General features: G+C 45.0%; 2 protein-coding genes across 2 annotated transcripts in view; both read right to left on the minus strand.

The window, feature by feature from the left end:
- Positions 1-727: 727 nt before the first annotated feature.
- Positions 728-25,024, minus strand: part of KCNJ4 (potassium inwardly rectifying channel subfamily J member 4) — a 29,447-nt gene continuing 5,150 nt past the window's right edge. Inside the window, exons 2-3 of the mRNA XM_081877721.1 lie at positions 4,412-4,605; positions 728-2,856 (exon numbers count right to left, since the gene is read on the minus strand). Coding sequence (XP_081733847.1) covers positions 1,515-2,856; positions 4,412-4,449 — 1,380 coding nt within the window. The 5' untranslated portion in view covers positions 4,450-4,605 and the 3' untranslated portion in view covers positions 728-1,514. The remainder of the gene's footprint in view (positions 2,857-4,411; positions 4,606-25,024) is intronic.
- Positions 11,607-13,095, minus strand: LOC309351217 (endosome-associated-trafficking regulator 1-like). Its single transcript, XM_081878615.1, has one exon. The coding sequence runs from the start codon at positions 12,890-12,892 to the stop codon at positions 11,762-11,764; it is 1,131 nt and encodes a 376-aa protein (XP_081734741.1). The 5' UTR covers positions 12,893-13,095; the 3' UTR covers positions 11,607-11,761.

A 25,024-nucleotide genomic window follows, 5' to 3' on the forward strand; every position in this document is an offset into this window, starting at 1 on the left:
GTCCATGCAGGGTGTCCAAGTTACTCAAAGCTCTTCATCAAATGGTGCTTCTTTCTCCTCATAGAGGTGAAGCCCACAGTTTACCTTGGAAATATCCAATGCATCACATTAACTGTCTTCAATTTTCATTTCTTATGCTTATCATATATCTGGCCTTTTCATAACCTGTAATTTTTCTTTTTATCCGCTCCTGGCCTATAGTGCACGTATGTGTATATAACAATCTCCTACCCCTCTTTTACCCTAATTTAAACCCACATGTCAGCGTGTCTAGGTTGTAAGCTTTGTGGGGCTTGGCATATGGGTTTGCTTGTGCTGGCTAAGGCTGATGGGAATTGGAGTCCAAAAATATCTGGAAAAACCACGTTGGCTACCCCTGCTGTACAGGCGTGTCTGTAATCTATTAACCAATGTTGGATTTATATCACTTTAACCATTATCGCTCCCCACCACCACCAAAAAGGAGAGGAAATTATAGTTTAAGGAGGATGCCATGAATTCTGTTTAAACTCCCTTATAAAACCATTCCTCCTAATTCCTTAGGGATGAGTGGATCTATTAAACCAGTTTAAGTCTGTGGAGTTGATTTGCACATGGGATCGGTCACCATGCAAATGCTAATCATTGCATAATGCGCTGAACCTGGGTTCTCCCTTCTCTTTGTCGTCAGGCTTCCCCTGAAACATTATATTTTATTAAAAAATAAATAGTTACAAAGTCAGTTTTTTTCAGGTGAGAACACGGAATGAGTCGGATGGTGAAGGTGGGTTGAGCATATAGATCCCATTGCTTAGAAGAGACCAGTTACTGGTCATTAGATGCTGGTCCAGTTGGGAATCTTTCCTCTTGCAAATTTCTCTCACTTGCCTCCATTGGAAGGGACCAAAATCTCAAAAGGATCAGAGACAAGTTCATTAACTTACTTAGGAAATCATGGATACCAAGAACCAGGATGAGAAGAGCTGAATCGTTAATGCATGAGAGCAGAGGAAGCTAAAGCTATTCTCTCCTGAGGCAACATTTTAAGTATGCAACAAATAATATACATGCAGATTATATCCCCCCACATCGTATCTTCCCCTGTCCCACAAAACACCAGATTCTCCAGTTTATCCCAGCGTGGTTGACATTGCAGCTTTTTTTGTCCCACAGCAATCATGTCAAACACTTTAGTGATCACTGGTCCCAAAGCTGGCAGCGTAACAAACTATCTCCCATATTATCCTACGCCATAGTAGCTCTTGCTGTCTTTTCATAGTTTCAAGCCACACGGAAAAGCTGAACTGTGGAAATGAAGTGGGGAAATGATCTCAGTTCTGTTCTGAATCCAGAATGTCTAAAAACACTGTTTTTCCTAACTCTCATAGCAAGATGCCTGAGCGTCTTTACATTCTCAGGTTTTTAAGAGTCAGTAGAAGAAGCAGTACTGAAGGGCTTTTCCAACCAAGCACTGGTACTAAAGGGAGAAGGAAATGGTGGAGAATAAGGATGGGATGGAAAGTTCAGTGTGGAGATTAGATGGCAGATTCCCTGCGGTATGAGAGGGTATCCAGAGGGATGGAGACCTGCAACCGATCAAGGTCCATGTGGCTCCCAAACTCCATCATAGGTATGACTCCTGCATCTTCTGTGGCGCTTCCTCCTAAATCTACTCCTACAGCCATGTCATCCTCCTCCTCGTCTTCATCCTGGCTGACAAGAGCCAGCTCATTCTCATAGCAGAAGGCACTGGGGGGCGGTGGAGGCGAAGGCAAGATGGTGATCTTGCTCTCCTGCAGTTCCCGAGCAGAGCAGCAAGGGGTTCCAGCCACCTCGTAGGTCTTGTGGAAGCGTGAATAGTCCACCTTGTAATGTTTCTTCTCCTCAAAGACAACAGGCTCAAAGCGGTGTCCCCAAAGGATCTCGCTGGCCAGGTAGGAGCTACGAGCCTGGGTGGTCATGGCTGTAGCTTCCACCATGCCCTCAAGGATGACGACAATCTCGAAGTCCTCCCTCTCCAACTGTTCCTTGCCCATCCCATAGAGTGGGCTTTCCTCATCGATCTCGTGAACGATAATAATGGGAGACACTAAGAAGATGCGGTCAAGGCCTATGTCATAGCCCACGTTCAGGTCTCGCTGGTCCACCGGAAGGTACTCGCCTTCTGCCGTCATGTAGGGCTTGATAAGCTGGGCCCGAACGTGAGCTTCCACAATATGGCTCCTCCTCAAGTTTCCCACCCGCCACATGAGGCAGAGCTTGCCGTCCCGTAGAGAGATGACAGCATGATGGCTAAAAAGGAGAGTTTGGGCCCTTTTCTTGGGGCGTGCCATCTTAGCCATGATAGTGCCTATCATGAAAGAGTCAATAACACAGCCCACAATGGATTGTACCACTACCACCATAATGGCTAGGGGGCATTCCTCAGTCACGTATCGGAAGCCATAACCGATGGTTGTTTGTGTTTCTACCGAAAAGAGGAAAGCTCCCAAGAACCCAGTGACATGCTTGATGCAGAATTTTGTTGCTGCGGGAGAGCCACTTCCTGCACTGGGGGCATCTAAGTCACCGTGAAAGAAAGCAATGATCCAGAAGAGAAGGCCGAAAAACAGCCAGGAGACCAAGAAGGCCGCCGAGAAGATCATGAGCATGTATCGCCAGCGAGTGTCCACACATGTTGTGAAAATGTCAGCCATGTAGCGCTGGGATTTGTTGCTCAGGTTGGCAAAATAGACATTGCACTGGCCGTTCTTCTTGACAAAACGGTTGCGGCGTTTCCGTCGTGGGGCATGGCCTTTTCCATTCCGACTGTGCCCATTAATGCTGCCGAGGGAAGAAACTTTATGTCCATCCTCTTCAGTGGAGACAATACTGTACCTTTTGAGGGGAGAAAGATCACAGTTAAAAGTGGGAGAAAGGAAACTTTGAGGAAGCATGTGTGGGGTATATGGCACTCTAGAAGTTTGTTGGTTTATAATACCCATCACTCCTGACTATTGGCCCATGGTGGCTGGGACTGATGGGAGACGAAGTCCACAGGTTCCTCAGCCCTGCCTTAAAAGGTCTCCACTAACACTCATGCAGAAAGGTCCACTGCCTCATTTGACTCACTGCAGGATTATTGTTTTACTGGACTTCTGGTGTATGTGTCTGTGGGCACATTGCACCAGATGTCCTGAGTGACCAAGTTGAAGTGTGTGTGTGTGTGCGCGCGCACGAGCGAGCGAGCGATTCAGAAGGGTGAATCATTCTGACTTCAAAATACCTGCAATTAAAATGATGTTCTGTTCTTTGCAGTTTTAAAATATTATATTTTTGTATATGTACATATTGGGAATGAGAGGGGGAAAGCATTTAAACCATTTTCAAAGTAGAGGGTGTAATGACTTAACCCCATATGAGATTCAGGGTTCCAGCCATCACAGAGTACATTCAATACAGGGATTCAGAAGGTCCTCTGGATCTCATTGAGCAGATCAGAACTCAAGTCACTGCACAAAGCAGTGCTATGAAGAATATGCATCACAACAGTGCAGCATTCAGCTAGTACTACCCAAAGCACAGAGATTTATCTGAGTGGCACTCGCATGCATACATCTTCCAACATGGACATTCATTATACATACAACTAGAGTGACCTCCTAGGCTGGACAGGGCAGACAAGGGGCTGCGTGAATATGGTTTCATAACTACATGTTAACTCTGGATTGCATAAGGCCGGAAGCTTCTATTTTCTGTTCAGTTCTCATTTGTTGATCTAATTGTGCATCTGTGACAATGTTTATACACTTCCACAGTTTAGACAATTCTGTTGCTACAGCAACAAGCGTGTCTCCCAGCATCCTGGATCTAAAACCAAAGGTGTAATTTAGAGATCAAGAGACAAAGGGTTGGCAGATACCCTGAAAGAAACTCCCTCTCTCCAAGATATGCGACCTGCCTTTGTCTCCTTATCCCTCAAAATATGTCACCCTCTCTATTTCCATTTTGCCGTAATGGGAGGAGAGTTACTCCTGCTGCTGTTGGCTGGCAAGCCTAGTTCAAAATGATCATCTGCAAGTGATTACTGCTAATCCATATTAACTAGTGAGATTGCCAGGACCCCTACCCTTATCCTAAACTGCAGCAAGAGCTCTAAACCCCCACGACAGGACTTTCTTTGGGATACTTCTTGCTGTGCTTCCTGAACTGATGTCATCATTGCTGCTGGGAACAATATTTAGAGGCATCTTGGATCGTAGATCAAAGTCTAAAATGCAAGATGCTCTTGTATACAAATCAGGTTGTAGCAATGTACATGCCTTGTGTTGTTTGTGCCTTGGGTATATCAAAGGGAGGGATTTTTATACACAACTGTTGGGTTATATGTGTGGCCAACAGGAAATTCAGATGGACACAGAACAATAAAGACTGGACAGAACAAGCCCCTCACCTGTTTACCCGGATGCTGCCCATGACTCGCTTTATCATGAGGTACTCCTCGTTGTAGAGGTGAGAGGTTTCTGATGTTGTGTGAGGGAGTGGGAGTCACACACAAGTGTACACACAACACAAGGCGGTGGTACCTCAGGGCTGGTGGGTAGCAGTGGTGGCAGCCATATCTGGCAGTCGCTGTGGGGTGAATACCTGTTTTAGAGACAAAAGTGTGGAAGAAATATCACAACACCTAAAAAGATTAGTCATAGCCTAGACCAGAGTAGGTAACCTCTAGCATGTGGACCAGTCTTAGCCTGTGTGGCCATTTTGTCCATATCCTAGTCAAAGAAAACATGGGCTTTTTTTGTTGTCTGTATTCTATCCCATCTTCCTGCATTACAGAACTCAAGCAGGTGTATATGGCGTTCCCAGGCTGTCTCCTATCAAGGCATAAGTCAGGAGTAGACTGCTTAGCTTCAGCAAGGTTGCTGCATCTTCAGACTGTACCTTAGAACTATGGTAAACAGATTTTCACAAGTGAGGCTTAAAACCACAGCTGGCTCTGGAGGGCAGGAAGGTTGAGCATTTGCCAGGGTCCCCAAACTAGCAATGGACTCACTGTCCTAACAGTGCTATCCTTACTACTTTTCAGAGAGTATTCAAGAAGATCAGAGGCAGCCTAATCAATGCCTTGCTGTGGCGAAGGGGCTTGAATAACTCAGAGAAGCTATTACCTATGTCGTGCAGGGCCACCCAAGATGGGCAGGTCATAGTGGAGAGTTTTGACCAAACGTGATCCACCTGGATCCATCACTCCAGTATCCCTGCCAAGAAAACTCCAAGGACAAAGACAACAGGCATATAAAAGTTATGACGCTGGAAAATGAGCCCCTGAGGTCGGAAGGCATCCAACATGCTACTGAGGAGGAAATCAGCCCTGAGTGCTCACTGGAAGGACAGATTGTGAAGCTGAGGCTCCAATACTTTGGCCACCTCATGAGAAGAGAAGACTCCCTGGAAAAGACCCTGATGTTGGGAAAGATGGAGGGCACAAGGAGAAGGGGACGACAGAGGACGAGATGGTTGGACAGTGTTCTTGAAGCTACCAGCATGAGTTTGACCAAATTGCAGGAGGCAGTGGAAGACAGGAGTGCCTGGCGTGCTCTGGTCCATGGGGTCACAAGGAGTCGGACACGACTAAACAACAATAAGGGAATCCTCAGTTCGCTTGCCCCACATCTTTCAGGTTAGCCCCACCCCACGAAGGGCACTGTGTCCAAGGGCCTCAGAACCCTAGAACCAGAGTTGCTTCAAATTATTGCCTGCTTCAGTTGCTTTGAAATGCAATTATGCTATTTCCTAAATGTTTGGTGATGAGGTGCCATCCAAATAACTGAGTCTTGAAGGGACCCTTGCTTCAGTTCCTTTGCAATGTAAATGCAAAGCTTATGCTGGATGAAAACTTATTCACATTACAAATGCCTCCCTTCCCCTTTCTCTTTCACATGAAAAAGAATGCTCAGACTTTTCAAACAGAAAGGGGGAAGGCTCAAAGGTGATTTAAGCTCATTGTATGATGTGTTCTATGGCTTCTAAGAATTGGGCTCAGAGTGATGCCAAGGCTTCCACCATAAATTCTGAAAGTGGAGTGCAACTTGTGTGAGAGGGATCTGGAAACATAAGGCTGGAATCCATAAGGCTTTAAATGATACAGTAGATACGTTGAAAACATATTGCTCTGCTTTCCTTTGGACTACAGTAGCGAGGCAGAGAATGGGGTGTTGTCATCTGGGCAGCCCAGGACCTCCAGACACGCTGCCCAGGCTTGTATCCTAGAAGCAGTGGCGTAGCGTGGGGGGTGCAGGGGGGGCCGGCTGCACCGGGCGCAACATCTGGGGGTTAGGGTTAGGGGTAGGGTTAGGGGGCGCAAATCCACGGGTTAGGGGGCGCAAATTACTTGCCTTGCCCCGGGTGCTGACAACCCACGCTACGCCACTGCCTAGAAGGTCACTTTGGTGCTGCTTATGCAGCAGTTTCACTTCACCCTTGGAGGCACGCTCCACTGTATCTCAAGACAGATGCTAACAATTGCTGAATCAGAGCAAACAGCAACCCACAGAAAACCTGAATTGCATACCCTCCAACATTTCTCCGATGAAAATAGGGACGTCCCATTCCATAATGATAATTTTACTATTTATGCCCCACACTTTTTACTGGGTTGCCCCAGCCACTCTGGGCAGCTTCCAACATATATAAAAACACAAGAAAACATTGTGAACATTAAAAAAAATCCCTATACAGGATTGCCTTCAGACAGCTCAGGGGTAGGATAACTCCATACTCTTCAGCATTTCTCCAATGAAAATAGGGACATCCTAAGGAAAAGGGGGACGCGGGTGGTGCTGTGGGTTAAACCACAGAGCCTAGGACTTGCCGATCAGAAGGTGGGCAGTTCAAATCCCCGCGACTGTGTGAGCTCCCGTTGCTCGGTCCCTGCTCCTGCCAACCTAGCAGTTTGAAAGCACATTAAAGTGCAAGTAGATAAATAGGTACCGCTCTGGCGGGAAGGTAAACGGTGTTTCCGTGTGCTGCTCTGGTTCGCCAGAAGCGGCTTAGTCATGCTGGCCACATGACCCGGAAGCTGTATGGCGGCTCCCTCGGCCAATAAAGCGAGATGAGCGCCGCAACCCCAGAGTCAGCCATGACTGGACCTAATGGTCAGCGGTCCCTTTACCTTTACCTAAGGAAAAGTGGGACATTCTGGGATCAAAGCAAAAACTGGGACAGCTTCTCTAAATCAGGAACATCCCTGGAAAGTAGGGACACTTGGAGGGTCTGGAATTGCCATTTGTTGTGCTTTAAAGAGCAGGTTTTTGCAAGGAGATATCTGGGTAAAAAAGTGCTCAGACCCAGAACTTTACAACATGGACATGTGCCTGGAAAGTGTAAAACGTAAGTGTGGACAAGCCCTGACTTAAGATGAGATTCGTCAATGCCATAAGGCAGCTTCTTAAAAATGAAAAAGGAGTGTACCGTATTTTTCGCTCTATAACACGCACGTAGTTTTTAGATGAGGAAAATCCGTAGGCATGCCACCCGTAGGCATTCCCTCCATAACACGCACAGACATTTCCCCTTACTTTTTAGGAGGAAAAAAGTGAGTGTTATGGTGCAAAAAATACGGGTATTTTCTGCACCACACACACTAAAGCAGAGAGGGAAGTTATCTTCTTCTCATTTGGCAACTGCCCCTTTCTGGAGGCAGGCTGCATCATCAACATTCCTGGAGATGAGCAAGAAATTGCCTCATTTCAGGTTGGGTTTTTTCCCTTTCTGAAGGAACGTTTCCTGAATTTCTAGTCTGATGCCAAAGAGCAAAACTAATAAAACAGAAGACATTTCCATGAAGGTGCAACCTACCAGTATATTCCACCCTGTTCCAATTTTTCATGAGTGATAATAACTTTTTTCAAGGGAGACCACTCCAGCTCTCAGCACACATTTATCTGGTCGGAAGCAATTGCATTGATTTCCTATACAGTTGTGGTTCCCAGCCCTCATGATTCTGGAAATAAACTTTAAAAGGTCAATGTAATGTCTACTAAGAGCTTTCAGAGTAAAGGCTGTCTGGGAGGAGCGTCAGCTACGAGAATTGACTAGGAGGACGGGAGGGAGAGGGGGCACAACTCTGGGAGTTTTTTTTCCAGAACAGGGCGTCATCTGCTGGAGTTCCAGAGTAATTGAGAGGCACACCTTGTTCTGGCAGCTGAAAGCAGGTGATAAGAAGGCTTTCATGTTTCCCTATGGTTCTAGGGAAGTCAGAGAAGCAGAAAAACAAAGTAGAGGCTAGATATTTACCCCCCCCCCTTTCTTTGATGGGGTTTCTACTTTACATCAAGCATTTTTAAAGGTAGGGTACAATTGTCTGCTTTTCTTCTTAAAAGCTAAAGGTTGCATTTCAGCTGGTGGAAGATTCTTTGTGAAAATTCCAGGTTGAGTTTATTCAGTATAAATGTATTCTATGACTGACAGCTGATCCTACTAAATTGGGTATTATGTGATGTACTGCAACTCTTTGGGGCTGTGTGTGTGTGTGTGTGTGTGTGTGTGTGTGTCTATGTCTAGTACTTTTTTTCTTTAAAAATGTTTAGGGATACTCTCATTTTGACTCAAGAAAAAAAGTTCAAATCGGGGGGAAATAAATACAGTAAATGGACAAAAGTACAAAGATTCACAAAATGTTTAGGGGTATGTGTACCCCCTCCCCCGAAAAAAAGCACTGTCTATGTCTCTATGAATCAGCACAGTTGTCTGCATTTGAGGGAACTTTTCTTGAACTTCCAAATAAATTTATTTAAAGTTGTTTTTATGGTTTTTTAACTAATACTTTTTATTATCTTATTCCCTTTGTAAAGTACTTTGAGGGTTTTCTTTCTTAACAATCAAGTGGCATATAAATTTTATGAAATAAATAAAATAAATTAATTTTGGGCTCTTTTTTGGAAACATGTTTGTTGTGCCTGAGAAAGGAGGACAGCTTCACAGTGTCATTTTCCATCTTCCTGCACAATACCGCCTACCCATTGATATCCCTTGCTTGAGGTCTATTCTTCAAGGGAAGGGGCCATAGCTTTGTGGCAGAGTATCTGCTTTGAATGCAGAAGGTTGCAGGTTCAATCCCTGGCATCTCCAGGTGACCTACTGCCTTCTTGTTGCTCTCTGGTTACGCTAGATTTCCTTCCTAGCAATTGAGAATGCTGTCGCAATCTAGGTTGCCTGTTACAAATTAAATGAAAATGTATTTCCTGGATTGCACTAAAGCATACAAGTAGCTTATAGTCTTTTACCAGATGCCCCTCTCTTTACGAATAAAGCCAGGGACCAAGACACAAACCACAGTGAACAAGAGCTCTCCCTTCAGATTGAAACTTTTTTTCTGGCTAAGGGCTAATAAGGCCCTTAACAACTATGGACCTGGCAAAATTTCAACTGGAAAAGCTTTTTCTGTTGCCTTTCATGCTGCAGCTTAAGGTACAGGAGCACTGCCAGAAAAAAAGTTGGCAGTTCTGTTTCTCCACCCTCACTCTCCCTGCTGTGCAGATTGGGCCCTACAAGCCAAGGACTGCTGAAGAGAAGTTCTGTCCCTCTGAATTCAAACTGAGTTCAGTTTGCTTGTTTTCCTGACCCACTGATACAACTCCTCCCCGTGGGAGAGGGGCAGTAAACTTCATTTCCTCATAGGAATAACAGGATGGGTGAGAGGTTGGGGTCTAATGTAATTAAAAGCAGAAAGTTAGGGCAGGGTGGCTTTCTAAGATGTTGCTGAGGTCCAACACCCATCATTCGCAGGGTTCCTGCTGGCTGAGACTGATGAGCGATGTGGGCCAATCCCATCTCATCCCTCTGCTAGTGCATGCTGCATAGACGCCACAAAAACAGGCAACTGAGCTCAAGCTGGGTTTTGGGGGTTTTTTGCAAATGGCGCTTGGGCTTCCATTGCCTTGCAGGGTGAATGTAGATCCAGCATTGCCCAGAATGCTCATTCACATGACATGTGGCTCCCCTCTTTTTCTAAGCAACAGAGATCATTTAGAAAACACACTCTCCCTTAAAATTCAAGACAGGCAGATGCAAAAGACAGAGCTGCTGCATCTGACCTTTCGAGAAAAGGGTTGTACCTCAGCAGCAGAGTATACAGTGGTACCTCAGGTTAAGTACTTAATTTGTTCCAGAGATCCGTTCTTAAGCTGAAACTGTTCTTAACCTGAAGCACCATTTTAGCTAATGGGGCCTCCTGCTGCCGCCACGCTGCCGGAGCACAATTCCTGTTCTCATCCTGAAGCAAAGTTCTTAACCCGAGGTACTACTTCTGGGTTAGCAGAGTCTGTAACCTGAAGTGTCTGTAACCTGAAGCATCTGTAATCCGAGGTACCACTGTATATGCTTTGTATGCAAACATGCACAGCTTTAGACTCTGGCATCTCCAGGCAGCAATGGGAACGACCCCCATCTGAAACCCAGTGCTGAGCTAGATCAACGGATGGTGTGGCTTGATATGAAGAAGCTTCCTCTGTTCCTTTGCTACCTTTAAAGTTGTACAGGGACTTTCAGCAGGTGTAGCTTTCAGGATAAGTCTTGCTAAGAGCACATGACAAGCACAGTACCAATGAGGTGTTGTTGTTTTAAGACCACAATCGTGTCACCTGAAAACATGCTTCTGGTTGTATACTCTGAGCCTCAAAATAGCCAATAACCAAATTTATTGGTAAAATAGCCAAAAACCAAGTTGCCCCATGTCTAGCAGGGCAGGTAAGAACAGGTGCAAAAGAGGACAGGGGCCCTGCACCTGTTAATAGCTATGTAGCAGAGGGACTCCCCAGCAGTGACACCTGCTGAAACCCCACCCCCTCTTTTCTGCAACTGTTAAGGAAGTGCAGGAGCCTCCACTTTTGCATCTGTCCACCCTACCTAAATGTGAAGCCTCGCATGTGAAAGCAGTCTCAGCCACATGGCTTTGAGCAAAATCACTGACCAGCCACTATTGTTGCTTTTGCGTTTCTTGTGTGCAAATCAGCATTTGCACCATTCTGTCTGTAATGCAAATGCAGATTCATAGGATTGTAGAATCTACACTGTAGAGCTGGAAGGACCAATTGTAGAGCTGGAAAGACCCACGAGGATCATCTAGTTCAGCCCCCTGCAATGCAGGAATACTTTGCCCAAAGTGTGGCTTGAACCCACAACCCTGAGATTAAGAGTCTCATGCTCTACCAACTGAGCTATCCCACAACTTGCATTAGGCGGCATGTTTATCTGCTTTACAAAGGCTCTTTTCCCATTGCCCTGCACCAGCAGGGCTTAGATGTTTACATAAATAGCACGACAGTGGCTCCCATCTCATCTGAAAACATCCTTAAGACTGAGGATGTTCTCAGAGCTGTGTACAAATAGCAGTCCTGGCTGGTGAGGATCTGGGTAGGATCTGAATTCTCCTCCCCACCAGGCCACTGTTCCAATCTGAATCATCTCCCCCATTCTGTGTGGCTGCTACAAGCACACAAGGGTCAATCAGGTGTTCCACATTAGCATGGCTCAAAGCCTGAGTCTTAAAAAAAACTAAACTAAGGTCTGCAGGTGTCCATGGGACCTGAACACTGTTAACTCTTACAAGTTAAGCTTTGAAACAGAGTATTCAAGTCATGAGTATATGAAATTAATTTTCCATTATGTAATAAAAGTACTTCTGGGGGAAAGAGAGAGGTCTCTTATTTGGAGCCATGGAATGCCTCAACGTTACGAGAGCAAATTCTTTAAGCTTCGAAAGGTACCACAGGAGCACTGCACTTGCAGGCAACAGAGCTCCCTAAGTTTCTTTTATCCCTTCCTCTTCAACTTCAGACATCCTGCCTACTGATTTAAGGAGGTCAGCAACAAGCGTCAACGTCTCAGCTCCAAAGACGAGCTGGTGGATGGTAGCGTGTGCATGGTTGGTGACCCTGAGGAGGTTCTGCAAGGCAATTTCAACATGCTGTTTCACTGCTCCCATGTTGCTAGTTTGGCCTGATCGCAGGTTTTCGTTCTCCACTTTGTAACAGGTCAGCTCAGCCTGGAGGAAGCACATCTCCTGCTTCATCTTCTCAACATCACTCTCCGCCTTCAGGGCTCTTTGAGTCATGCACTGGAGATTTTGTTCTGCCTGTTGCACCAGAGCTTCCAGATCTTGAGCGTCTTTCTCCTCTTTATTCACCGTGGCTTGCAATGTCCTCTCCAGGTTCCTTACCATTTGGGTCTGACTTTCTGAGAAGTTTTGGATCCTTCTGATCTTCCTCCTCAGCATGGAATTTTCCTCCCTAAGCTCTTGGTAGCTCAGCTGCGGAGACACGTATTCCATATTTTCTATGGGTTCTTCATGGGCAACATAGCTTTCGTCCGTCTTGGTATGAGAAGGGCACCCAATACACGTCTCATTGTCACTGAACCCCCACGAAGAGAAAGCCTCCATCCCTGAAAGACTAGTTGTGTTGTAATTGTATGGATCACACTGAGCCATGCTGGCAATCCTCGACAGATGCACTTTGTCATAGGCAGATGGCGGGTATCTTTCTCTCCAGTCGTCATCGTCATCTGATAAATGATCAGAAACTGTTGCCTCCTTGTATAATGGCTCTTGAAATTCCAAGTTCAAGCCCAGTGGTTCTGGAGACAAAGACACTACTTCAAGCCCAAGGTTCTGCCTTGCCATTTTCTTTCTGTAATTTCTATTTTTCACTTCATGCTGTCTTCCAGGACCACGGTTCTTGTTTTTACCCATCCCTTTCAAAGAAAATGTGGGTGGGTCATTTGAATTTTTCATCTGATTATCTCCAGAGCTGATGTGACCCTTGATGTGGTCTGGAGGAGGTGGTATGTGGTGGTGGTAACAGGGCTGGATTTCCTCTTCTTCTTCTTTCAGGCCTCGGGAATGTGAGCAGCCTGCCAGAAGTGGCCGTGGCATGTTTTTGGGGGGAGGCCCTACTGGCTTCTATAGAAGTTTCATTCTTCCAGATTAGCACCAGCCCAGGTCCCACTTCTTCTCCAGAGGATTAACCAGCCCTGTCGGCTGTAGTGCCAGTGCTGCTGGCCTCAGCACAATTTAATGGTCTACTGAAGCATCTGAGTCTTTACCTTGTATGTGTGCATCTCTTTAATAGTGGAGGAAGCAGAAGTTGCCTTGATCTATGATGTCACTAGATGACTGTACTTCATTTTGTGACTTCACAGGCTTGGGAGAGACACATAGCTAGAACAGCTTTTACAACTTTTTTTTTCAGCCAGTGACGTTGAACTATATACTATTGATGCCAGGACTTGACCCTGTCTGGAATCTTCCTAGGTTATCATGCCATGCCCCAGTTTTAATGCCAGTAGCTAGATAGTAAGCTGATCAAACCAACTATGGATGGGCAATCCTAACTAGGACCAAGGAGGGCTGGGGCAGTGCAGCTGTTGCTGCATTGAAAGCCCTAAAGACTCTTGCCAGTCTTTGTTTTTTTGCTGTGCTAGCTCCAGGGCTGACACAGCCGAGGAACCCAAAATTCTGGTCCCTTGTGGGAACTGCAGACCTTTGGATTCTGTAGGTCCTCCAGTGCTCCCTACCCCAACTCTGTTGGTAGCGGCCTCCTGCCCACCTGAGCATAGCAGACGCCTCAGCTGCACCAGCAGCAGCACCCCAGCAGCACTTCTCTCCTTTGGCAGAGAGGTTTGAGAGAAATGATTTCTGTTTAAATCCAAGTCTGTGGCTATGAAAGAAACAATATCCTTTGGGGGGGGGGTATTAATGCTGTGAACCCTTCCATCACAGGCTCAGGTTGTATATATGCGTAAATAAGCCATATATCATAAAGACGCCACAGCCTCTGCTGTGCCTCATTCCAAAAGAAAACGTGAACCCTGGGTAAGAGCCTAGAACCCCTGGAATCTTGCACCACTTGGATATTGGCCTGGCATGCAATAGTATGTGAATAACGCTAATCACAAATGTTTTTTGTTTTTAATGGTACTGGTGTTTTGAAATGACGCTGGTTAGCATTTAAGCAGCAATGGGAGGGACAAAGGGCTGCAAGAGAGAAGCTTTGTCTGCTAACTTTGTCTGTAGTGTTCCGTATGCTAATGCAGAATCTACTCCACAATGCACAACATTAAAAAACTGTTATTATTCAAGCTTATATCCACCCTTCCTCCACTGAGTTCAGAACTCAGGATGGAATACATGGATTCTGGCTTACTTCTGTGCAGTGCTTTTTTCTGGGGAGACGCAGAGGTACTCGTACCCCTAAACATTTTGTGAATCTTTGTACTTTTGTCCATTTACTGTATTTATTTTTCCCGATTTGAACTATAAAATGGTGATTTTCTTGAGTCAAAATGAGAGTACCCCTAAACATTTTTTTAATAGAAAAAAGCACTCACACAACAACTGTGTAAAATAGATTAAGGTGTGTGTGTGTGTGTGTGTGAGAGAGAGAGAGAGAGAGAGAGAGAGAGAGAGAGAGAAAGAAAGAAAGAAAGAAAGAAAGAAAGAAAGAAAGAAAGAAAGAAATCTGACTTTGTAAGGAATTGCACATTGGAAACTTCTCACTGTAACTGTTCTTTGAGAGTACAACTGAGTTCACTGTCCTGAATTGGCTTCCATCATTTTATTAAAATCATTGAGTTGGAAGGTACCTTGGAGGTCCTCTGTGTAGGATCTGGAATGCAAGACAAACAAACCTGGCCTGGCTCTAGCCTCCGCTCAACAACCTCCAGCAAAGGAGAGCCCACCACTTCCTGAGGCAGTTTTCAAGCACTTTTCAGGGGGAAAGCCCCACACAGAAGGTGACTGAGTAGTTCCAACCTGGATTAACCTGATAACATGAAAGACTGTGACCAGTTCAGATAATCTGTGGGCAGGATTTCATTCATCTGTTTTACTGTTCAGGGGGAGATGGCGAGTTACGAAAGCAACCGACAGAAAATGCCAAGCACGCAAGTTAAAACCAGGCCAGTCTCACTTTGCTCTGCCAACATGTGGCATATGAAGGCAGAGCAAAGAAGAGGGGAACGCAATCAAATGTGCTTTAAAAAAATAATAATTATAAATAGACCGAGGAGTATATGCCAGCAGTCCCCATCTGTCCTCCCAATGATTGTTAACTGATGGATTTCTTTAGGCAACCTCATCCCCTGAGGCTTAAATAGCAATTTTATGTCTCTCATTGGGTGCATTTTGGGGTAGGGAGAGAGGCGTGGTGGGTTCTCCCCCCTCCCCATAGCCCAAGGAGCAATACAAAAAAACAACCACCAAAAATGACCAAAAAACCCCACCCCCAAAACAAAACAAACCGTTGGAAGTGAAACCATCTTCAGAGCGTGACTCAGAGCTATTCATAGCTCCACAAAGCCAGCTGCAGCATCAGAGACAGAAGGGATTCTGCCTGTATTATTATTTCAATTACCATCTGAATTAAAAGTTTGAGCCGTGATCAACCCACATGGTGGAGGGAAGGAAATGCAGCAAAGCAAGGGATGAACACCAAGACCTGCTGGATGACACAGCCAGCGTGAGACATAAGGAAAGGTTACAAGCCCCCTGCCACCTCCAGCTTCTTTCTCTTCCCAGAAGAGCATCAGTACTTGTCTACGCCCTTCACTCAGATGGCTAACTAGTTGTTGTTTTTTCTGGAGGGCCACTTTGGCAAGCAAGTGAGTTGGGTGAGCACCTCAACCCCTATCCCTAAGATTACCTGGCCTGCAAGTTCTATTCCCAGCCAAGTTCTATTCCCACAGAAGCTATGTTCTCCACACACCGCTTCCGCTCTTGGGAACTAGGGGGCCAGAAAGCATCCCTCAGATTGCCAGATCTGGGTTAGGGGCTTCAAAGTTCTTACATTTTGGTCTCTCGTGTGTTGATATAGCCAAAAAGTGGGAAAGTTACCATACCATCAAGAATCCTGTGGAAGATAAGCTGGGATATAATGATCCTGAAGCCACAGATACAGTATTTACTGAACAAAGGGAAAACAATACTTTACACTCTACTCCAATTTTTTGCGGTCGACGGAGCCTCCCACATCCCTTCTGCATTGAAGGTGTACCACGCAAAAGTGGTTTCCACCCTCTGTTATGCTGCCCCGCTCTGGGCCCCAGGGTCCAATTTAACATCGCTGGGGACATTGCAGAATCAGTTTCTCCGTCGCCTCCTGAAACTCCCCATGTGTGTGAGCAATGCAGCCATACATCTGGAGTTAAGGATTGCATCATTGGAGACGGTCATCTGGAAGCGAGTTTTTGGCTATTGGCTGTCCAGCTGGCATAGGCTTCCCGACCATTACCTCTTTCAGTGCCTCTGGCGGGATGATTTTGTTAACCCGTGGGTAGGAAAAATCCATGCCAAACTTCTGAGCATCGGAATTTCCCCAGCGGACTCCTTAAAGATGAACCTACGCTCAGCCAAAAGCCTTATCGAGCAAAGATTAGCAGACATTGAAAATCAACACAACCTCTCCAGGGGTGGGGGTGTCTGCTCCCCCAGGTATCACGGAATAACCCCACCACTTGGCCTTCCATCATACATGTCATCTCTTTCATCTGTACCACACCGACTTGCATTTATTCGTGCAAGGTTCAATGTTTTTCCATCGAACCTGCTGAGCCACAGATTTTCCAAGGGTTTGGTGTCTCCGCTATGCGAGTGTGACGGGAAAACAGTTGAATCTCTTCCACATATAATGTTCAACTGTCCCTTACATAGCATAGCTGGGACTAAATTCCTGGGTCCTGCTTTACTGCGCTTGGTTGGCAGGCCTGTTGAGTCACATGCCGCACTGCTTTTGCAGGATACAGATCCTTCTGTAACTCTGCAGGTGGCGAGATTCCTGAATGCAGTTATCTCACACACAAAAACCACCAAAAAACAACAACAACAACAAAAACTAATTGGACAGTTATGTTGAGAGTGCGTGATGGATCTCGTCTCCAGTTCTCCTTTTTCTGTGAACCGTCCCTTGGATCTTTCCGGGCCCCAAGCTGTTATTTGTCACTGCTCAATGACCCACCCTTGCATCGTGGTGTTCCCCTTCTGTTGTTAGATGTATTGGTTTTTATGCTTCTGTGCTTTTATGTTAGTATATATTTTATGGGCTAATAGCCGTAAATAAATTTGAATTGAATTGAATGATCCTGAACAAAATAGCAAGACATGAGCAGTTATGGGGTGGAGGGGTTCGTTTAGTGAGGATTTTTAGGGTGGGGGAGGTTACCATTTTTGTTGTATTGGAACGACTACAAAACAAATGAAGCGGTAATTATGGAGGTATTAACTATGACTAATGACTTAACCGATTTAACTTCTATATGTGTTTGCGTGTTAGGCAACTGGAAAAGTCAAATAAGAAGACAAAGGAAATGTATCACATAAACCCCTTTTTAAAATCTTTGCTCCCGTGTTAAGTGAATGACATTCTCTATAATGGGAACATGGCTCCCCATCATGAGACATGAACACAACTGCTGTCTTCTGAATGGGAAGGAAGTTTAATGGAGTTCAGGATTGTGGGACTTGTAGGCCTTTTCTTTCACAATAAATGTGCAGTTAATTGTCTGTTGGGGAGGGATGTCCTTAAGAACTGGACTTGGTGGGTCAGCGGAGGATAACAGCTTTTCTCAGGCCCAGCGACCACTAGCCATTTTACCAGATCTGAGGGGGAAAACGTAAGAGGAGCCCTGCTGGACCAGACCAGAGGCTTGTCTTTTCCGACTTCCTGTTTCCCACACAGTGAGTAGCCAGATATCTCTGGGAAGGCCCCATGGAGGACATGAGGCCATAGTCCTTTTCCTGCTGCTGTTTCCCAGCAGCTGGTATTCAGAGGCATATCACCTATCACCTTGAAGGTGGCAAACAACCATGATGATGATGACTAGCAGCCATTGGCAGAAAGTTGAGCTGCAATTGCTAGGCGACTGTGGGGATGCTCTCCAGAACCAGCTCAATGGGGAGGAAGATGGCAGTGAATAAAAAGGGGAAGGAGATTGTGCTGCTGTGTATGAGGAAAGGGGAGATCGGAAGGTCACGGCCTATGGATGGCAAGCAAGGAACACGGAGTAATACTCCTCTCCAAGGCTAGTGAAAACCCAAAGCTGGTTTTGTGTGTGTCATAAATATCACAGACCCACTGTGAGTATTATTATTATTATTATTATTATTATTATTATTATTATTATTATTCTCTGATGAGTTTAAGGTTTATGAAATACAATCCACTGAGAGACAGACTGAGAAGAGCTATTGAAATTCATCTGCATTAAAAGCAGGGCCGGCCCTATCATTAGGTAATGCAGCCACCTCAGGCAGCAGATTTTGGGAGTCACAAAAGGTCAGCCAGTTGTAAGTTGTTATTGTCATGTTTTGACTGCCAGGGTGGGAGGAGAAGTGCATGTGGGATTCTCAGCCTCAGGATATGTTCACATCAGTGGCTTGAAATGCAATGAGGTCATTTCCACACATGCTCACACACTGTGTTTCAAAGTTGCGTTTGCAGGGAGCTGTTCACATCGGAGAAGGACAGGGATGTCTTCACCCAATGTGTTTGACCTTTTCCGGTTTCCTCGTCCCTGCACCCCCCCCCCGAAACTCCTATATGTTAAGTTTTTCATCTGCAGTTGCACATCCATCTGTGTGTTTGTGACAGCATGTTCAAATTACTGCTTACTCCACATACAGTTTTCTAGCTGGATTGAAGCTCATTTGAGGAAAAAACAAATCAAACATCAGTTTGATGTGGATTGTTGCTAACGTCATGTGAATGCAACTTCAAAAATTAGCCGTGGGAATGCACTGGTTGTGGAGTAAAGCAGTAATGTGAACATACCCTTAGATGCTAAAATAACTTGGCTGAGTTCAGGCAGAAACATGTCTTTCTTGCACCAGCCCTGACTAAAAGTAATAGTCAGGGGGACCAGGCTTGAGGTGGTATATTTTGAAATACCGTGGGGCAACAAATAATCAATTATTTAGTTTTTCACTGTATTTAGTTTTTCACTTTTTACCACCATGGCAGATTTTCTGCCTGAGGCACTAAGACTGGAGTTGTGAGCCCAGTTTTTGAGGGGCGTAAGCCCAACAGTCTTTTGCTGTTTCTGGAGCCAGTGTGCAACATACCCATATTTCTTCAGTATGTCACATGTGAAGAGGAGGGGGAAGAGACAGTCTACTATGTAAATGGTAGTGCAAGACAGAGGGATCATCTCGTCACCTCACAATCATCTTACCAGCGAAACGCTCTATCTTTTGAAGAGGCACTTCTCACAGAGGATTGTTGGTGTGAAATCAACATTATTTATCTGCACTGGTCTTACAAACACCTTCTGCCTGTTTATTCTACACATCAAAAAGGCAGCCACTAGGAGGCTGCAGCGTAGTCGCTCTTTTATAAATATTGCAAAAGTTCTTGATGACTTACGTAAGGATATTTATTGATGATTTAGATCAGCCTGCACCAACCTGATGCCAACTATGACTGTCCTGGCTGGGACTGACGGGAGTCGTACTCCAAAACATCTGGAGGGTGCCAGGATAGCAGATAACTTACGTATTGGAAACCACCTCATGACACAGGTGGGACAATTCAGTAATGTGGATAGCAGTAACTTGGATTGATCAGAAAATGATTTGCCGCCAACTAAGCATTCTGGATAATTCTGATGAACTGAAGAGTTTTAAATTCATTGTGCTGAACAAAAATGTGCAACCCACAAAGTCCCGTAACCTACAATGACGCTCTCTTAATATGCAGCTCTTTCTAGAACACAACATAGCAAACACTTCATTAAAAGGCAACAACATTAATATCTGCCTACCTAGGAGTGCTGGATATTTAAGGCAGAGAGGGGAGACTTCGTGTTTGATCCTTGGTGAAAAGAGTGCTGTCACCAGAGTATAGCTACTGGCTCCCACATTAGGAACAGGTAGTGATAAAAACAGGATTTTGGCACCTGCTGTGTGGAAAGAAACCTAGTGCCTTGCTTTTACTGTTCATGCCCTACCAATAAGTAAGAAAATTTGAAACTGAAATGAACGCTCGTCCCCTTGAGGTGCCTAAGCTCATGGTTTCTTATCACCAGGTTTATCTACATAATCATCTCCACAGTGCTCTCCATCTGCACACATCCCATTCATCAATATTTCCACATCTATGCCCCACAGGGCACACACAAAAATACCTTTCTGTGACAATTATAATGCCTGTACTGTCACAGTGTAAGAGCAATAAGTGTGGTGTCTGCAAGGTGAAAATGCCTGCAATGTAATAAATCATCACAGGATAGCAGTAAAGGGTAATCCTCAATAGTGAGTTAGCTACTAATGGAGGGAGTGCTGGGCATTTAAAAAGTTTAAGAGAGTCATCTTGGGGAAAGGGGGATATGATGTTCGTAAAGGTAAAGGGACCCCTGACCATTAGGTCCAGTCGTGGCCGACTCTGGGGTTGAGACGCTCATCTCGCTTTATTGGCCGAGGGAGCCAGCGTACAGCTTCCGGGTCATGTGGCCAGCATGATTAAGCCGCATCTGTCGAGCCAGAGCAGTGCACGGAAACGCCGTTTACTTTCCCGCCGGAGCGGTACCTGTTTATCTACTTGCACTTTGACATGCTTTCGAACTGCTAGGTTGACAGGAGCAGGGACCGAGCAATGGGAGCTCACCTGGATTCGAACCGCTGACCTTTTGATCGGCAAGCTCTAGGCTCTGTGGTTTAACCCACAGCGCCACCCGCGTCGTATATGATGTTCGTATATAGCATTAAAAGTCCCTGCTAGGTTTAGCAATCGGGGCAACTCTTCATGGCATGTTGATGTGCCCACATGCTTCAGGCACCAAAGAAGTGAAAAAGAGATACAGAATAGTGTGTGTGTGTGTGTGTGTGTGTGTGTGTGTGTGTGTGTGTAACTACGCACACACCTTTACAGCCAATGATGAGAGCACAGACACACACCCAAGTAGTGCCTGAAGGGTGGGTTGCTTGAGCACCGAGCGCAAGACTAGGGGAGCTTTATGCAATATGCTATGCAAATGTGAATAGGGGAGTTTGCAGCCTTCAAACAATATCTTAACAAATCACAAAATGGTTGGTTTTGTTTAAGAAACAGTGGCATGTGGCCAAAGAGGAGAAGACACTCTGTAACTTATCCGTGGCGAAATCTATGCTCACAAAATGCTGGTAAAATTCTGCAACAATAAATGCATTATCAGAGGAAAGTATCAGAGTTTCCTAGCTATAATATATCTAATACTGCTTTGACTGCTCAGAAAATGCGATGTGCCATAACAACCTGCAAAAGTGCACAGGGCTTCTTTTTTAAAAAAGAAGAAGAAATCTTCTTGACTTCTGCATTACCCGATAAGACCGATTTAACCACTTGTACATGCAGCTGATTATAGGACATGCGGACCGACTCTGTCAGTCTTTTTAAATACAGCAGTCAGACTAATTTAAATCACATTTCCTAGCTGAAAATTCAGATGGTAGGTTTAACAGTGGTGTGGCCACCTTTATGGAGATTCTTGCCCTCAGTTTGATTATGATGGTACTATGTGACGTGCCAGATAATTCGCCTCATTCCTCAAAATAAGGTCAGCATCAGAGGTCATGACATAACCAAACTCTAAACAGCTCAATCGTTGCCAGACCTAGTTTATCTACGTACTGCTATTGATGGGGAAATATAAACAAAGAAAGCTTCTGCTATTGATCCGTATGCGCGTGCGCATATGTGCACATGGGTGCATGTACTTCTCAAGGGTAGGGATATTGTCCTGCACATGGACAGAGAAGGAGAGGTAAAAATGAGAGTGGAAAAGACAGAGAAAATGTTCTGAAGGGGTAGCAGTGCCTTAAATCTTACAAAGAAAAACAGGAAAGGCAGAAGAAGTCATATGGCAGACCTGCATTCATTCTTTCTTTGTACCCACAGCGGCTTCTTTTTCATTAGGCTTGGCAAAACACCACAGAACCCATTAACTGGACTGTAAATTTGGGGGCTAAGTACCTTCATGTGGAAAAGATTGATTGGGAGGCATTCAGTAGAAGTCCCATACTGTTTTTGTTAATAACACAGCTGTCTTTATCTTTTACATGTGCCAGAAATAAAACCACAGCTCAGGTGCACAGGGCCAGATCCTCAGCTGGTATAAAATCATGCTTGCTTATATCCACTGATGGTCTGGTCCATGCTTTGCTTTCTCTTTTGCAGCAGAAGAAAGCGACGACTTCCATTAATACCGTATGCGTTTTCTTCTGTGGCATCCATTACTGACTACTGTGAGGAACAGGATAGTGGTCTAAAATCCTTAAAAGACATTATGGCCTCATCCTCCACTAGCTGTGTACAAATGCTGAACTGAACACCCTTCAACTTTTATTTTTACCCAATATTTGATATGTGCTGTGTGCCATGAAAATGTGTGGGTACCTACGTGGGTGTTACACGAAATTGTGTCAGCCTGGAAAGGGACAAATATTTTCCCTGGCAGATGCCGGTACTATATACATGGTTGAAAGCAGAAGTGGTGGTAAACCTCCCCACTTTTAAATTGCACTGCTTAAAACAGTGCAGGGAGGGGGGGATTCTGAACACTGAGACTGTCACCTTGTGGGATTTCCTTCTACCTTTTCCTTGATAAGCTGCCCACTTTCTGCATCTCAATTTTCTTTTTAGTGTGTTTGCAGCATTGCACTTTGTTCAATAAGTGCATAATTACTGTGAGAGAATAATAATAACTTGATGAAGGAGGGTAGAAGATAAGTCAATGCCACCCACACTCAGAGGGATAGCCCACATAACCCAGGGAAAGAAACTATATGTTAGAAACAGATGCAGGCGGCCAGACAACAGTATGTTATAAGGCTGTACATGCATTGGCAGAAATGGGCAGGTGCATTGCATGTCAGATGGGCAGTTGAACTACGTGGTAGTATTCTGAGCACCTGCCCTGCAATGGCACTATAAAAGATGTGACTGCAGCATCAGTGACTGGAACATAAGGATTTCCACCCACCTCCATTTATTTTTCCAGTTTTGGAAAAGAGTACAGGGTGATATTCAACCAAGAGTTGACCTATTCACTAAGTAGACCTATTGAAATTAATATTCATGAATTTCAGTGGGTCTGCTCTGAGTAATAGTTAGTTGAATACCACCCACAGTGCATCGTTTGTCTAAGACAGTGTTCTGCAAACTTGGTTCTCCAGCTGTTTTTAGACTACAGTTCCTATGATCCCTGACCACTGGGTCTGCTAGCTAGGAATGATGGGATTTGTGGTAAAAAAAAATAGCTGGCAAACCAAGTTTGGGAAACCCTGGTCTCAGGTTTCCATTTTTCCCACCACATCAAGGAAGCTTCCTGCTTTATCTTGCAGTTCCATGACAGGGTAGAAATTCAACAGGTGTGTATTATTATGGCCTGCAGATGCAGTGATGGGGAGAACATTCTTGTTGAATCTCATCATGATTAGACATGGCACGAAACCCTACCTAGCAAATTTTGTATCATTCCTTTATAAAGACATCCAGCCTCAGTTAGAAAGAAAAAAATAAACAAGCAATAGGATGTCCACCTCCAAGGCCAATTTAGTGTTCTGTGTACATTCGTACCTTGGTTGTCGAACTTAATCCGCTCTGGGAGTCCATTCAACTCCTGGAACTGTTTGAAAACCAAGGCGCAGCTTCCGATTGGCTGTAGGAGCTTCCTGCACTCAATCGGAATCCATGGAACCCGCATCGGACGTTCGGCTTCCAAAAAAACGTTCACAAACCAGAACACTCACTTCCGAGTTTGCGGTGTTCAGGAGCCGAAATGTACGAATACCAAGGCATTCAAGAACCAAGGTACGACTGTACAGTGGTACCTTGGGTTAAGTACTTACCATATTTTTTGCTCTATAGGACACACTTTTTCTCTTCCAAAAATGAAGGGGAAATGTGTGTGCGTCCTATGGAGCGAATGCAGGCTTTCGCTGAAGCCTGGAGAGCGCTGACCCCTCTCACTCTCCAGGCTTCAGGAAGCTCCCACCGGGCTCCCAAGGCTTGCGGATAGCAGCCTGTTCTGGGGTCGGGGGAAGCTTGGGCTTCCCCCTCCCCAGCCCTGCGCCTGGGAGGGAAATAAAATGTTTTTTCTTTATTCCCCCCCCCCCAAAAAAAAACTAGGTGCGCCCTATGGGCTGGTGTGCCCTATAGAGCGAAAAATATGGTAATTCGTTCCAGAGGTCCGTTCTTAACCTGAAACTGTTCTTAACCTGAAGCACCACTTTAGCTAATGGGGCCTCCTGCTGCCGCCACGCCGCCCAAGCACAATTTCTGTTCTTATCCTTAACCTGAAGCACTATTTCTGGATTAGCGGAGTCTGTAACCTGAAGCATATGTAACCTGAAGCATATGTAACCCGAGGTACCACTGTATTCATAAACCATGTGAACAAGATGGCAGTCTCATAAACATCATCTCCATAACCCTAAATAGCCATACAAATCACCTGATAAAACAGCCAGGAGCAACTTTTGCCTTTGTGAAAGTATTCAGAGTCTGGCACATGCTCTGATGAGCCAATTTATCTTGGTAGACAAATTGCATCTGATTTTTCCATTGTGCTTATCCACCTGCAGTTTAAACCAATTTCAGTTTATTTGTCTGTGACTGTCAGGCATACAGAGGCAACAATACATTCGTGTGATATTAGCATAACCTGTTGGCAGATGCTTTTTGCAGTGCTGTGTGCCAACAAACATATTTTCTTCAACAAATCAGCTAAAGTAGTAGTCTGGGAAACTGTATGTTTATGACTGAGGAACCAATTTCTAAGATGCAAGTGGTCACATACTGCTTTGTTGAACTTAACTAGACCGTCAGTACACTTATTTAGAACATGCTCAGATAGGTAAATATTAACTGGTTAAAAGCTTGCATGAATTCCTTGCCAGTTTAGTGGACAGAATGAACAAAGACCCTAGAAAATGGATTCAGAATGCTGCCTGGATATGAGCTTTCGGGTGAGCTTTGAGCAAGCCTCACAGCCTCAGTGTTCACCTGAATTTTCATAATGAGATTATTACTAAGTACCC

This window comes from Podarcis erhardii, assembly GCF_964252035.2.
Source record: "Podarcis erhardii genome assembly, chromosome: 10".
Classification (NCBI taxonomy): Eukaryota; Metazoa; Chordata; class Lepidosauria; order Squamata; family Lacertidae; genus Podarcis; species Podarcis erhardii.

Coding starts and splice junctions, on each gene's coding strand:
- LOC309351217 (XM_081878615.1), bottom strand. CDS start 12,892: ATGCCACGGCCACTTCTGGCAGGCTGCTCACATTCCCGAGGCCTGAAA.